This window comes from Filicampus tigris, chromosome 17 (assembly GCF_054856515.1).
Source record: "Filicampus tigris isolate MCC_2025a chromosome 17, RoL_Ftig_1.0, whole genome shotgun sequence".
NCBI lineage: Eukaryota > Metazoa > Chordata > Actinopteri > Syngnathiformes > Syngnathidae > Filicampus > Filicampus tigris.
In genome coordinates, this window is record NC_141233.1 from 11,235,528 (window position 1) to 11,251,831 (window position 16,304).

The 16,304-nt window shown below is 38.5% G+C and overlaps 2 protein-coding genes across 4 annotated transcripts in view; one reads left to right on the top strand and one right to left on the bottom strand.

The window, feature by feature from the left end:
- Positions 1-433, top strand: part of LOC147133353 (sodium- and chloride-dependent GABA transporter 2-like) — a 17,659-nt gene extending 17,226 nt beyond the window's left edge. Inside the window, exon 14 of the mRNA XM_086057429.1 lies at positions 1-433. This exon is cut by the window's left edge and continues 1,594 nt beyond it. The gene's annotated coding sequence lies outside the window, so the exon portion shown is untranslated.
- On the bottom strand, positions 98-15,456 carry p4ha2 (procollagen-proline, 2-oxoglutarate 4-dioxygenase (proline 4-hydroxylase), alpha polypeptide 2). Of its 3 annotated transcripts, XM_086057433.1 has the most exons (16): positions 15,298-15,456; positions 12,305-12,404; positions 11,868-11,964; positions 10,725-10,876; positions 9,550-9,687; positions 9,103-9,342; positions 7,925-8,130; positions 7,103-7,279; positions 6,905-6,975; positions 6,530-6,629; positions 5,789-5,842; positions 5,355-5,414; positions 5,231-5,296; positions 4,119-4,187; positions 3,072-3,168; positions 98-2,002 (listed from the first exon to the last, which is right to left on the bottom strand). In XM_086057433.1, exons 2-16 carry the CDS (start codon positions 12,384-12,386, stop codon positions 1,932-1,934), a joined length of 1,680 nt encoding a protein of 559 aa, XP_085913559.1. In that variant the 5' UTR covers positions 12,387-12,404; positions 15,298-15,456; the 3' UTR covers positions 98-1,931. The 3 variants fall into 3 exon arrangements, with proteins under 3 accessions (XP_085913559.1, XP_085913557.1, XP_085913558.1); XM_086057431.1 differs by lacking the exon at positions 5,355-5,414; XM_086057432.1 differs by lacking the exon at positions 5,231-5,296.
- Between the last annotated feature and the right edge of the window lie 848 nt (positions 15,457-16,304).

The following is a 16,304-nucleotide window of genomic DNA, read 5'->3' on the forward strand; positions in this document are numbered from 1 at the left end:
TCTCTATTATATTAGTATGCAATCAAACTGGAATACGTTCATAGTGAGTACTTGATGTTAAAGTTGTGTTTTACAAAAGCAATGTTTTTCAGCAATGTTTATGTGGTGAGATGACTTTCTTTTTACTGAGAGAAAACTGTCTGGAATGGAAAATGTACACGCTGAGACAATAGCATTCAATATCAGCCATTTTTTCCGAATACATTTTCTGGAGTGTTCTGCTCGGGGCACAGATTTACTGAAATGCATGTATTGTATTGTATTCTATTGTCGTTGAATGCACCTGTGTAACTGTACATAAATTAATGATAAAGAACAAAGCAGACTTGATTAAAACAAATATAAATAAAAAGGCCATTAACAGAGAAATTTTTTGTATGCTTTATGATGAATACAATGACCAATAAAAATCCACTCACATTTCGGACACCAACCTTAAGTTTGGGAATCCCTATTTGTGTCTGGTGATGTGCTCATGTGCCACATAAACACAGTGCAGTGTATGAAGTGCTACCTTCATGACAAAAAATGATTTGATTGTCTTTCCCGCACTCTGCTGTAATCCCGCAAACTCGGTCATCATTGTAATGAAAGTTTGACTTGCCACTGGCCCAAGTGTAAATGGGGTTAATTTCATTCGCTACTAGGAATTTTGGAAAAATTTCCAATATTCCCTCTTTAAAATGCATGAAGGTCTTTCTGGGTAACAAAATAAAACAAGGATGTGACGTTTTAAAATAAAAGACCATTTATTGACTTTCCTGATGGCCATCTGGTAGAAAAAGCACAGAATCGGATGTAATAATTTAAACACTGTATAAATAAAGCATCATTTGTGGAAAAAAAACAGCAAAGGTTGAAAACAGGCACCTGGACTGTTGTTTGTTGAAGACGTTTTTCCATCCTCACTTGGGTGTGGAGTCCCTCTATTTCTGCTTCGGTGGGTGTGTTTTCTGGGGGCGGTCAACCATGTTGTTCATTTGCATGTCAAGAAGAAGGGACATTCCTTTTGAGGATAACAATGTCCAAATTCTGTATAGGGAGCAACAGCGCTGGTTTGAAAGAGACGTGAAAGAAGCCATCTATGTCAAACTAATAAATAAAAAAAGAAAAGAAAGTCTCTAAAAAGAGGAGGTTTGAGGCAATGACGTGCTATCTCTCCCTCCCAAAGATCACAACTGACAACAACAACACCCTATTGTTGACCACCCCAAGAGAACTCACCCATCGAGGCATAAATAGAACCAAAGAAACCATTGGGATTAAAGATGAAACATCTTCAACAAACCAAAACAGTCCAGCAGCCTTAATTCAATCTTTGCTGATTACTTGGAACTAGGTGACTCTTGGGAAAAAGAAAACATTCCTGTCGGGTTGTTATGTCCAAATAAAACTTGTTGATTTGCATTTGTGCCCTTTTTTTAATGACAGGATTCTTTTGTTTTTTTTTCCTATTGTGTTAATCGGCTGGCAGTCCTGGCGGCAAGCTCGCTAAGGACGTGTTAGACCAAGTGAAGTGTGTTCACAGAGGTTCAACACTGCTAACATAATGTATAACTCATCAGTAGGGCTCACAATTACCAATCAGTGACGACAAGTCGATATGAATTGCAAACGTTTTTGGACGTGCGAGTGTAAAGTAAGTGCATTTACATTTTCCCGTTGGCATTTGTCAAATCCGTACCGACCTCCACCTTTGGGTGTGTGATCATTCATGTGATTCTTAACGGATAGCAGAGCTCAAAATGACCATTTATAAAACTGCCCAGCCACTTATGCTTACATTTCCTCATTAAAAACATTAGTTAAAGCTGACAAGACGAACCAAATACTGTACTCTTTATGGATATGTTTCAGAACTTTATGTCACATGTATGTGAGTGCGTGTTTTTAAATGTATTTTGCAGAATGCACAGGTAGGGTGACAATGTTCAATCTACTTCTGTTAGGCCACAGGGTCTCAGGAATTCCTGCCCTCGCTCATGAATCCACTTGTTGGACACTGGAAAAAGAAAAAAATAAGATTAAAAAAATGCAAATGTTTCGAATATATAGTGGATATAAAAAGGTCTACACACCCCTGTTCAAAGTTTTGAAATTGGTCTTAGTTTTTTATTTTTGACATCATCACAACTACCTTGCATTTGAACAGCGGTATGTAAACTTTTTTATATCGACTGTAATGACTTGTAAAATTACTCGCAAATTTGTTAAAAGTAACAAGAGGCGCCATATATCTGATTTGACTGTTTAGCAGCCTTCCTTTAGTGTACGGTACGGTGCTAAGTATATAAAGAGCGGGGCAAGCCACACGCCATTGGTTGCTCAAAAGAGAATCATAACTTTTGCACGAAAAGGCAGGATTTACACTGCATGGTTCAAGAGAGACAATTCAGAATATGTTTGCATTCAAGTGGCATAATTTAAACATGCATCTTGACAGCGTAAACTAAACTGTAATGTGTATCTTTCGATCGCCACAAATGTTTCGTCAATACCGCCAGAGGACTAGACTGTGAACATGCAGTCCCTGCACAAGTCATAAAGTGATTGCACATGACCATTATCGTTACTGTATGTTTAGCAGTCATTTGGCAAAAAATAAGCAGTAGTATCATGCCAATACATGGTTGGCTGGTTTCCAAAGGGTAAAAAGATGATAAAGTAATGGAACAAAGTTGATATGCTTAATTATGGCCATAGAGCAGTCTGTATTCGGTGGCTTATCATGTTACTGTACAGAATCTTTTGATTTCAAACTTTGCATTCCGTTCCACCCACAGCCCAAAATCACAGGTGCAAATACCCAGGCGACATTAGACAATATTGGACAAATGCTCTTGGCTGAAGGAACTATGCAGTAATGTAACAAAATGTCTCCATAGTGTTGAAACTTGGACACAGGAAGCTAAATGATTACGTCATGCATGCACAAGCTGATGGCACCGACCCATAGCAACTTTCCATTCATCCAAACATTTTATGTCACGAAAAAAATTGAAGTATTTTCATATACCAAAAAACCTTACATTTTTTGTGGCATGCTTTAATCAGGATAAAACTTTACTCACCCCATTTACTTCCCACTAAGACAGGACAGGCTGCATGTCTGGTCCTGTAGTCTCCTTCCCCACTTTTGAAAAGGTTATACCAGAACACGGCTGTCCCCTGTGAGGCAATAAGACCAGTGCAAAAATTGATGAGAACATTCAGCGTGCGTACATTGAAAATCAGATCTGACACAAGAATCACAGATTTAAGCATGACTGGGCAGCGACATAATAGCCCGTGAGGTCTTTTGGCAGTCATCGCTTGGAACAGTATTGTTTTTTGCTGTACTGGATGTGCATTAAACTGTACAACATCTGCAAGTCAAGAGAGACAATCGATGTCCAAATATTCCTGCCAAATGCGGTGTTTTTTTTCCCCCCAAATACCTGTTCAGTGCAGACAGATGTCTGGCATGAATCTTTCAGCACATTTCTCAATCAAACAACACTTGAAAGCCTCCATAGTATCGCTCTCTCTCAGGTTACTGTAAGCACTACTGGATTTTTTTCCAGCAACATTACAGAACTCAGTGATAGCAATACATGAAGGGCAATGCCTTCAAGATCCAGCACATAGCATGAATGTTTTTTTCGTTCAATATGTAATTTATGTTTAATACAGAGCAGTGATTAAATTGTGAAACCGGTTGCGCATCAGTAAATTCATTTATCTGTTTATAGTGCTGGACTAAGTTCCTGCATGTGTGTCTGTCTGTCTGACTTTGGACAGTTAAGATGTGAGCAAGCGTGGCTTGCATATGCCATTTTTTTTCATTCAATAATGAGGTCGTTGTGATTGAACTCTAAAAACTCTGTAGAAGTTTTTTTGTTTTTTTACATCTACAAGCTAGCTTAAGCTTTAGTTTATGAACTATATAAAAAATGCCATGAGGTTACGTCATAATGTTGATATATTTATTCTAATAATATGTTTTGATGTTTATTATTTCTTTTTTATGAATTAATGAAGATGTTTCAAATTCAAATTAGGTTTACATGTTACATCATTGTCACCCACCTTCGCATACACTCAGACCCCCAAAAACCCAATAGAAATTTAGCTAATACCTTTTTGGGCTGGATTACAGCCCCAAAGTCAGGGAAGACCGTGGCGCCTCCAGCTTCAACATCACTCATCTGTGGAGGGGGAAAAAAAATACTTATGATCCGAAACGAAATAAATGCAAAAAAATACATACGTGTACAGTAAACACATTTATTAGAATTTTCAAAGAACTCCAGATACAGTGGATAGTCTACACAACCCTGGTCAAATGGCAGGTTTTCATGGGGAAAAAAAATGATTGAAAAATAACTTAAAATCTTTTCCTTCATTAGTGTGACCTAAAGAGTCTGTACAACTCAACTGAAAAAAATATATATATATTTTCAAGAGGGGAAGTAATAAATAGCTGAGATACTGTGGCTGCCGAAATGCACACAGACCATTATAACTGGAGAAGTGTCTGTGTTCAGAATTAACCAATTACATTCAAACTCGTGTTGATCGGGAGTCAACACAAACACCCGCTACTAAAGTACCTCTGTTAAAACCCAAATAAAGTTCCAATATTTTTTCTCAAGTATCGATTTAATGATCAGTAATCTCCTTCAACGAATAAAACAAAATATGAAGTATTGTAGCCTTATGTTGTGATAGTCACATTTTTCCTTTTTTTCTAGTTTGTATGTTAATAACTGTAATAATGTCTACAAAGTTGTGATGTATGCAACGTATCGCTGAAGATGTATTTCAATAAAAAAATGTAAAAAACAAGCACATCATGCACCAGGGTGAACAGTGAGCCCGAATCAATCCTAATTTTATTTTTTACAGTTCACAGTAAGTAATAGTAATAGTAATAAGTATAAGCAGAGGCATTGTCTATCAACATGCTCATGGGGAAGTGGGTTGGCCAATAAACTCTTTACAATAAGTACTGGAAGTGATTGATGGAATGACAAACTGGATTTCTTGACAATTTGACATTTCGTAAGAGGTGTATACTCCATTAATAGTTTTGAGTAATGAGTACTTTGCTATCTCAATCAATCACTTCAAGTTCAACATTGAAGCCGAGTTCCGGCGTGGGCCCACAAAGCCAAAGATCGACGGAGCATAAGGTGACCGCTGTCACAACTTTCCTCTCAATCAGCGGCGACTGGATGCACGTACTCACATAGTTCAAAAAAGTTGCCACGCGATTTCCAGTGCCTAATCTTTTGAAAGCATCTGGCTCATCTTTCTACAAAGATAAAATTCAAGGGTAAAATACACAATGAAGACAGCACACACGTACTTACGTAATTTAGGAAGGTGGCAAGCCTATTTCCATCGACCTTGAGGTTGCTGTCAAAAGGACGCTGCAACAGATTTTATAACTTTAACTTATTACCATGACTTGAATCAGGAGCCCGCCACAAAAGGGTAGCAACTACACTCAAATTCAATCAAGTCTTTATCAAAACAAATCACTGCTGTTCAAGAGTGAAGAAAAAATTGCTTTCATATGCAGAAATGCGTGTATTCCAGGTATTGGGGTCCAATTCAATAAGGTTTCTACATTACATTATTGGTGAGGTTGTCCTGGTATGACTGGCTAAGATTAATACAAAACAGCTGCACAAAGTACATAGAGTCAGATCACATGAACGTTGCGCAGGCCAGACACAATATACAGTGCAAACATTGATTTATGGCATTTTGTTTCAAAATATACACCATCATGTGAACTCACCCTGGAAAAGTCAAAATGTGGCTCGTACTGTCCTCCAACGCCATAATTAGCAACCTGGTCAGCCATTAAAAGAGATGACTTATATATTAAAACAAAAACAAGTACTGTACAATGAACCGCTGCATATTACCAGTTCGGCATTAATATTTGCTTTTTTTTAGTTTTACCCCTCCTTCATTTGCAGAAAATCTGATATTTCTCTGTGTTTGTGCTTAGGGCAAAGTAGAAAACTACTTTATTAACTTGTCACTATCTTATGGAATGTTGGTATTGCTGTTTGGTTTAATTCATCGATAGTGTTTTTTGATCTGCATTTGAGATGCCGTTCTGTTTGATGGTCCTTGAATGCATCTCATGTACAGTCAAAGTGAAATTGCAGTACGACTGTATGTTTCTACTTCTATTCCAATGCAGCTACTAATAGCTGCTGTAGACTGCTTTGCTTCTACAATATGCTCCTTTCAACAAATATTTATTATTGTGTGTAACTAACAAAAGTATTAATGATATTACTCTTTTTGTAAAGTGCAAGTGTCAATGTGTGCTTGCCTAACCTCACATCAGTTTGTGCTCGCGTGTTACTTAGGCTAGGTGGCTAGTTAACAATATGGATGAGCCTCATATGGAGGTTGTTTGTTTCTGTTGAACAATGTATTTACAGGATACCATGGTTTACTTTTTTCCATATTGTATATCATGAAAATATATTATTACATAGTATTTCCATATATTCAAACATACCTGCAATAACTCTGCTGTGTCTACTGTTAGGCCTGTGATGTCCTGTATTCTCTGATTGACTCTGGCAACGACCGGACCATCTTCTTCTTCTAACCAGGCACTGATTAAATGTAAACAGTTTATTTAGCAATGATCAAGCACAGGCTGCACATCTGGCCTCTTCAACTGATTTATGATCTGGGAGTGTTAGTGTTAAGCTTTCACCTGATTGTAACCAAGAAGAAATAAGTTACATAATTTGTTCATCGCATCATCTAATGTAGTCATTTTTGACACACAATGTGCAGTAGGTGACAGGAAAGAGCAAAGAGGGCTATCAAAGGGAGGCGGGGAAAACAGTGAGGCATAACAATTGGGCGTGTGTTAATCAATCACCTTTTTGATACTCTGTAGTTGGCTGTGGTCAATACTCCTGTTTTGGGGTCTCGAACTGTAGCTCTGGCAAGCTTAAAAAAAAAAAAAAATCAAATAAACAATGACACAAAATTCAGTACATTTATCTGTCTTTCTAACAAATATTTCAAAAGCAGAATGTTTTTTTTCCAAATAACTATGTAGTTTCTGTTGTCTCACTCTGGGTTTGGCCATCTCTTTAATCTTCTCAATCTCATAGTCGGAAAGGGCTTCCAGGTAGCGAACAATGTGTGGGCTGTCCCATTCGTCCTCCTCCTTCATGGGCTTCAACAGCAGGCGAGGATTCCTGCTTCCATCCTGGTAGCGGCAGAACAAACGGCTGCGCCTTGCTTCGGTCTGATGAAATTTCAAAGTCAAAAGTTTGCGATCAGTATATGTGATGGATGTACAAATCCTCCCATTGTGAATATCAGTATTCTCTGTAAGTCTTGGAGACTTTTAGAATCATTCTTGTCATTCTTGGTATGCTGTCTCCATACACTTCTAAATGTGCAGGTGTAAGATGTTACCCGACTTGCAAAGACATTTATTTAACTGTTTACATTTCAAAAATATCATATTGCCTCATAAGGATTCCTTGTCTCTTTTTGTGGTGCACCATTTATTTATTCAAGTGGCCCTTGCAACTGCCAATTAATTGGGGCACACCATCACTGTTAAGTGGAGGCCACTTTGATGGAAAAAAAAAAATTTGTAAAACAGAAAACTGAAGCACTAAAACACACTTCAAGGAGAACCACATATTTTGGAGTTGAGAAGTTGTTCTTTGGTACTTGTTCTGACAATTTAATGGCATCAACTTTGATTTATCCACTCACTAATAGTAACATAATTTCTATTTGGGTTTACCATTATCCTCTTTGCTGCTGAAACAATGCATATCCCACCCATAAAAGGACTAAGGATATTGCACATATACAAGTGACAGTCCATTTACCATTTACATATGTGTTTTTTTTTTTTAAATGTATCTCCTCTCACCATTCCATCCCCCTCCCCTCTGCATAGGGCCTCATAGATGTCTCTCTCGGGTAGGTGGTCTTTGGGTCTGACGTAAGTTCCCAGCTGGATGGGCTCCTCTGAACCAGGCTGGTTGGTCTGCTTCTCCTTCTGCTGATCATTCTGCGCTTTGAGCAGCAGCTTTTCAAAATAACGCAAGTTTACTCCTGCCCTCTGGTGGCTCGGTTCTGTCGGCACAATGGAACTGGGTTTGTCAATGGGCTCCAGAAACTACTGCAGTAATTCCAAACAACTGTACCAGCACATTATGTGCTGTAAGAGATCAAAAGGTCTGCCATGGGAAAATGATCAAATTTCAATTCAAAGCTGTATGAAATTTATTATGATTTATTTACTACACCCTCTGTTTATCCATGCATCATCTATCTATGCCTCTTCCGCTAGATAGCAGGAGGTACAACGAAATTGTGTAGACTCCTGTTGCCATTCTTACAATAGAATGGTAGCTTTGGGTTCAACTAAACAGGCCCAAATGTCACACTTGCTAAGTAAATCTTTGAGTATCATTATTTCACCATATATATTTTATGTGGGATTTTTGTTTGGTGGTCTGCCGTGAGATTGATCAGACAAAAAAATACTGTATGTCCTTTAGGTCAATAAAGGTTGGGAAACACCACACTACTGATGTCATCCTCAAATTAAGACTACTTATTCGCATGTACTTGTTGTCTTATTTCATTTTTTCACAGTTGCTTCGGTATGCTTCATTGGAATATATTTCCTTTTTTTTTTTCAGATCTTATACTGTATGGTTAATTGGATTATCCTGATTCATGTAACGTCACTGAATAAAGGTCGGTCATTTACTAAAAACCACACATAATTTGCCTTGAAAGGTTTCTGGTAGTCACCACAGATCCTGACAATGGGCCTAAATTAACACGCTAAAACCAAGAGCTCATACACTGGGTGGGCCACACCCTGTGGTTTCAGCCTGCCCTAAACCTAATTATAGTGAAGGCAGAGGGACTGTCCCATACTAAGGACTGCATTATGTTAAAAGGGCAAATTTTAAACACAACCTTAAATAACATAACAGCCCCCCTAAAATAGGTTTTTCTACATCTAGGCTGTGTGTGTATGGTACAAATGTTTGCACTCTGATGAATACTTTTGGCCATTCTTTAATATCTTACCAGTGGCCACCAGCCGGCGCGTCAGCTCGATGGCGCGAGGCAGGTCTCCCATTTGGTAGACAGAATAGCTGAGGTAGTCCAAAATGGCTGCCTTGGAAACCACAGCTTCCTCACCAGCGTCCAGCTGCTTCAAGGCCTGTTGCACCCACAGCACGGCGTGGTAATAGTCGCCCTCGTTATAAGCAGTTTTGCCCATGTCAAAGCAATCGTCCACGGTCAGCATGGAACTGGGCTGCATACCTGGCATGATAATTACAGACAGTTGAGAGCTACTATTACATCAATGATTTGTTTCCCTTTAAACACCTCACAACTTAATGCAGTTCTCACTGCTACATCTGCACTTTGTGATATTGCTGATCTCTTCTTTATTGATTATTTGAAGCTCCGGCAATTGAAAAAAAAAAAAAAACACATTTTCTTTTTCACACTGCACTTCTTAATTACCTGGAAGCCTCCCTTTGGAAAAGTCCTCTGAATCAAGATGGTAAGTGTCCTGGAGACGCATCAGTGCCTTGGCTGCACCCTTCTCATCTTCCTCATCAGGGAAATACTGTCTGTGCATGGTCATGTTGGAAATGAACCCTGGATAAAACACAGGGAAAGCATATTGAATCCTGCGTTGGAATAACGTGAACAGGGCAACAGCATTTATTGCATCACACAATAATTTCTAGGCTATTGTGAGAAGAAATATAACCTCCAATAGATTAAATTACATTCAGTAGTGCTAACTCTAAAGTTGAACGCGACTGATGTCCTAGATTGGGAATTTGATATTTTGGGGGAAAAATACACCTCTAAAGTTGTACACTTGTAAACTTCAAAGTACAAGCCGTCCTCTATGAAAATCTTGTGAAGCCTTAGCGAACCTTGTGTGGCTTTAGTTCATTGAGTATTTGCTTTTTCTTTGGCTTTTTTAATGTGCTATCACAACACAGTGCGATCACAAAGAGAAGCAGTGTGTGAACGGATGACCACAGGCTGTCTGTCTAATTCTGAAATTGATTATTTCTATTTCTTGTCAAAAGAAATTGGAAATCTGAACAAACCAGAGACCATCTGTCTAATTCTGAAATTGATTATTTCTATTTCTTGTCAAAAGAAATTGGAAATCTGAACAAACCAGAGACCATAAGCTTGTATAATGCTTACAAGTTAGCCATTTGTCTAATGTGAAACTTTTCTGCTTCGACTTATTCTGTCCTTTGAAAGATAGGTACCACATATTCAGATTTAAACACAAAATACACACTTTTGCTTCGTTTATCTGTCTCACACAGATACAGACATAAACACACCCACGCACACGCCGAATACGGGCAAACTGTCAGATGAGCAACAGCTGCAGCTGTCACGTTACTGATCCTTTACTGTTGCTTTGATTCCTTTCTCCGCCCATCTGGTGAGCAGAGATTGTTATCACTGAGCTTCCAATCCACTTCATGCTCACCATATTCACACTGCACGTGTTTGGAGAAACACATATGTTGGTTGTTTGAAGTAGCCTTGACTAAAACTATTGTTTTCACTCTCGCTTTTAGATGACAAACATGGACATGTTTAAAGACAATGTACTCTTTTATTCTCTGTAACAAGCAATTCCACACTCTATTTCCTACCATCTGAGGGGTTGCGCAGCACCAGGCTCTCCAGATAAGACCACTCGGTGTTGAGTCTCTTCACGAGCTTGTAGGCATTCACCGGGTGAGCCAGATAGCCTTCTGGGTCGGATGTGGACACTCTGGTCAGCTCATCCAGCTTCCTGGCCCAGCTTAAGCCCGAGTAAAAGCCAAATATTACTATCATGGTCCATTCACAAGTCGGACATAATATTACAAGTCCATACAACTGGAATAATAAACCTGAGAACCTCAGACAACATATATTAATTGCGTTCTACTCGACTGCGTAATTTTTATCAAATCATATGCAGCTGGTGTATAGTCTTTAAAAAGGGGAAGTCAACCCAAAAATGTTCTTTACAATATTATGTTCTATGCACCATCCACTAGTCTAAACAAGGCATTCTGATTAATATTATGTTTGTGGAATATGAATTAAGCCGCAAAATCCGCCAGTTTTTATCCATCTCAGGGGGCGGCCATTTTGTCAACAACCACTCATGGCTCGGCTTCAGAAAACAGCTGAGCCGCGATTGGTCGTTACGTGAGCAACTGTGATGTCATTTCCGCTTTATAGAAAGTGACAAAATGGCCGCACCCTGAGATGGATGAAAAACCGGTGGATTTTGCTGTTTAATTCATATTCCACAAACACAATATTAATCAGAATACCATGTCTAGGCTACTGGAGGCACATACAACATATTGTTGTAAAAAAAAAAAAAATGTGTTGACTTCCTATTAATGAATTCTATTCTAAATGTATTGTTAAATCAAATCGACCCTTTTGGATACAGCACTTGTATCGAGTGTCTATGTGTACCAAATGAAGTGCCCAGTCAGTGTATTTAAGGTTTCACAATTGAATAAATGAATAATTTAAAAATAAAGCACAGATGATATCTATTATGTGCATTGAGGATTGCCAGATTTTTTTTTCAATCTTCTAAACCAAGATGTTTTTTTCCCACTAGTTATTTTAGTGATATGTCTTGTTTTTACAGCACAAAAATGTAGCAGCAATAAAGACCTGAATTCCAACTGTCACCACCATGTCCTGACCTGCCACTGCCAACTCATCCTTATTATCATCATCATTTGGTTTTCTTTAGAGGGATATTAAAGAATTATGCACTGTACCTTTTGACCTCAGCCAACTTTGACTCCTCCGCTTTTATGTACTCTCTGAGGGAGTGGACCAGCTCTTTCTCTGTGTACAAGAGGTCCGTCATCTGGCCTGCAGACATAGAGAAGACACACATATTTCCAGCTTGGACTGAATCTCAGAACAAAGAGCGGCCAATGACCATCATCTGACCATTTTGAGGCTTGTATGCGGTGCGGCATGCTTCATAAACAACTGCAGGCATCCATTCAGTGTGCAGAATACTCATTGTGGTGCAAAGAAGTGGACAATTCCATGGGATTGTTCAACCATGATAAATTCACTGCTGTTGCCAGGAAGAGGAATAACAAACCGCTTTGCTTTGTGCTTGCAAGCGTCATATTGGAACTGACCAACCAAGAAGGGAAAAAGATTGCTGCTTTCAGTGTCACTCTGCAATCTATGAACCCACCTATGGAGGTGAAGATCTCTGCTCGCGTTATCCAACAGCAGCAGAGCAGAACCCAGAGGACAAGACACAGGACCAACCTCATTTTGTCTCATTCACTAACCTACAAAGACAAACATTATTGCAAGATTTACTGGAGTGAGTACAATGTATTCACAATGAAAAATACATTTACAGTGTGTAGCGAATTCTGCGTTTTTTGTTTTTCATACCGTTTATACATAGTTTGATTTGCTGTTCTTTGTTTTGTGGTGCTATGATTAGAGTTGCTATTCATTGTTTCTACAACAATAATAATGAAGTCTATTGTATAACTATATGACTAGCGGTATATTAAAAAAAGAACTTTACTTTAAAAAAGACAATACTAGTGTTTACAATTGGGACATATTTTTTAAAATTTCAAATCAAATATTAAGATTTCATTTTAAATTAAAAGCATCAACAGGGACTTACCACTTTTAAACAGGGGTGTCCAAACCTTTTGCAAAGGAGGCCAGATTTGGTGAGGTGAAAATGTGGGGGGCCGGCCATTTAGCCTGCCATTCTTTTTTTATATGCAACGCCAATAAATCCAAGCACATTTTAGCAAACCAATCTGCCTTTGGATTTGACTTTTTTTTATTTAAATTTCGAGATTCGGAAACATGTCTTTTGGTCCATTTGAAATATGACATATCACTGTTCACTGAACTTTCAGATTTAAAACAGGGAAGTAAAAGTATTCACCAGTGCAAATTACATTTCAAACATTAATAACAACTGGCTGTTAAATGTTATCTCACCATTTTAATTGTATGACAGGCACAAAAAATTTGACAGCGGGCCGCATTTGGCACCCCGGGCTGGATATTGGACATACAGTATGCCTGCTTTAAAAGAAAGAAAGAGCAAGCGAGGCTGCGGGTTCATATAGTTGTAAGCTGTTATTGTAGCCCTTGTGTATATTGAGCTGTTTCCAGAAAATCTTGGCATTATTTTTTCCAAGAGATTAACCATTGGTTATTCATGCATGGTGCTTTGGTTCTGGTTTGCTTGTGTATACTCAGTGCACACATTTGCCTGGGCAATAAAAGCAGAATAGTACCGGTTATGCTCCGACACAACACCACTTTTTAAATCACTATTTAGCATTTATAGAACCCACAAGAGTAGCTTTCTTTTTACAACTGTTTATTTACTACTACTGGAGATTTCCTTATGTTACCCTGAACTACGTGCATTCTTTTTTTTTTTTTGTCTTTTCCCAGCAGTTATTTTAAGTTTGGTCACCCAAGAAGTCCAACAACCAACTCAGAAAAGAACCTAATAACTCTTGTTATCGTGCATAGTTTGCTCTTCTTTCACATCAAAATAACCGACACACATTCTTGAAAAGAGTTCTTCTGTCTTTGAAATCCTGATTCTAATGCGGCTTTTATGACAGATAGCAGAACAGAGCAGGACATATAACAAGTTATGAAAGGAAATGGAAAAGCCAAGCAGCTGTATTTTTGGAAGCGTGCTATCAAAGATGTTTCTGTGGTTACTTTTGCCTGACAATATAATTTCGTATCGTTGTACTATTTTGTCTGTTTGGTTCTTGATAGTCCTAGAATTAAAAGCTAATTCCTTGAAGCTGGACTCAGTGAACCAAATCTGGATGCAATGAGTATTTTGGAAGATTTCTCTGAGGCTCTTATTTGACGCAGCTGGAGAAACTTGATGAGATAAGCTAAGTTAAGCGAAACAACGTGTCATTGTTACATGACACTATTTAAACGTTGGCTAAACCTTGCAAAAAAAACAAGTGAATGAAATGTAATTTCACAAGGGACATTTTACACTAATTTAGTGCTTTATTTGAAAATACAGTACAGCGGAACCTCCAAAGCTGATCGCAATTCATTCTGTGATGCTGGTTGACTTCCAAGTAGTTCTCAAAACAAATTTTCCCAGAGGAAATAATATGTAAGAAGAATTCATTTGGTCCTGGTTCATATACTCAAAATGAACTTAACTGACAATGTCTGAAGCAACGGTGTGCTTTTCTATTACAAAAGTGTAAAACGAAGTTAGTTTTTTAACACAACTCACCACATATTCATAACATTTTCACAATTGCAAATACAAGAAGCAGGCTACAGAAATTACGTAAATACATGGCATGCATGCATTTGTTATCTGGAGATGAGATTCATGTGGAGATGAACACCCATGCACACTTGTTAGAGCCTGCCAGACCTCTTTTAGTGGCATGTCAACACCGAGAATCGTTTATAAAACTGTCCATGTCTAATAAATGATGCATAGATTTACAATACAATTTGCATTGGTGTAAAATTTAAAGATTCTCTAAAACGACACACATTACATTTTCTTGAAGATTGTTTTTTATTCTTGCTATATTTTACCATCACATTTAACGTCCCATGTGTCCAAATCAGTGTAGTTGAAATAAAAATGTATAAAAATCTGAAAATGTATATGAAGCGATAAAAGACCCTCCTCAATTTGACGTCACAACAATAGTCGTGAGTGACTCCAGAGTCCCAACGCGGCAGCTCGTTTGGGTCGCGTGACTAAAAAAAAAACCCCGACAAAAACAAACCAAAAAGTACTTTCCAGTGACTATAGCAGCATTTGTGTCTAAATACAGATGGGTAAGGTGAGTGCTCCTGACAAATGTTGTAAATATGTATCTGTTATTCTGACGCAAAGTCGTTCTAACTTCATCCTTGGCCAAGTAAAACCTAACAACGAGATATCCCTCTAGTTAGTTACATTGTTTGAAGCAAACCATTAAAACTATCATGTCAGAAACGAGCACGCAGGTGTAAAACACAAGTCCATGTTATTCGATACGACACGAACTCCTGTTCCCAAGCTTGTAAGTGAAATCCCCTAGTTGGTCCTTGTGGGAGGTAACCATGCCAGCATGTTCGCAATGAAATTGAGAGCAAACAGAATTGCAAAGAGTGGCTAGCGGGGACATTTGGATTTATGCGTGGACTTACCTTCGTCTCTTGGGCTTCGAAAATGGATGTCACAATGTGAAAGGTGAATAGTTTAGCACCCCGGAGTGAAGAGGACAGACAAGGGGGTGCGAGAGTATGTCGCTGCCACGTACAGAACCGCCTGGAAAAAGCCGTAACACCCACAATAGCTGCGCATAGCACAACATTGTCGAGCATTTGAATTTTTCTGTGTTGCATTTAGGGCACCTCGTAAATTTCCAAATTAACGCCAATCACCTTTCTCATCCGCTCCCCCTTAATCATTACTCCGTCCAAAATGTAAAAATAGGCTGCAGTTATCATAAAGAGTGTGAACCGTTTCTGTAATAAGCATGGGTGGTGAAAAGAGATGTCCAAATAACTCCGTATCAGCCGTTCATAGTTAGAACTCCCAAATATAGAGATGAGTGGGAAGTATAATATTAACAATGATCAATAATGATACAGTGATGATGTATAATACCCCCCAGGTACGGGTCCTGAATACTTCAAAGAAATACCGATTGAATGTAAAAACTGTGTAGGGCTCTGAGATCTGCAAACTTTGGTTAATTAGTGGAGCCCAGAGTTCCAAGTAAACACGATGAAGCAAAATTAGTTGTTATGCTGCATGCAAATGAAATGAGCTGCCAAACAATGAAGTTAAGTGAAGTCAGCCCAAGTGTAAATGGATGGATGCCATCAAGGCAACAACCCCCTTACAGTTCTGAGGTTAGGAGTTTTATTCTCTACTCCGCCCTTCCTATGTTAAAGTTGTGACCCTCATGAGAACAAACACACAATGTACTGACATGCTCATGTAAATTGAAGGTGAGAGGTCATGGAAAGACAATGAAATGAAGACATTACAAGAAGATCATAGTACCAACTATGGGCCCATTCAGATTGCCATGAGTGAGTGAACATATATTACCTCGGGTCATTTTTCTCTTATAGACCTGCTGTCATATCAGACGTTGCAACATTAAGTTTTGCTTCACAACACTCATAGACTTTAGTTCAGTCTA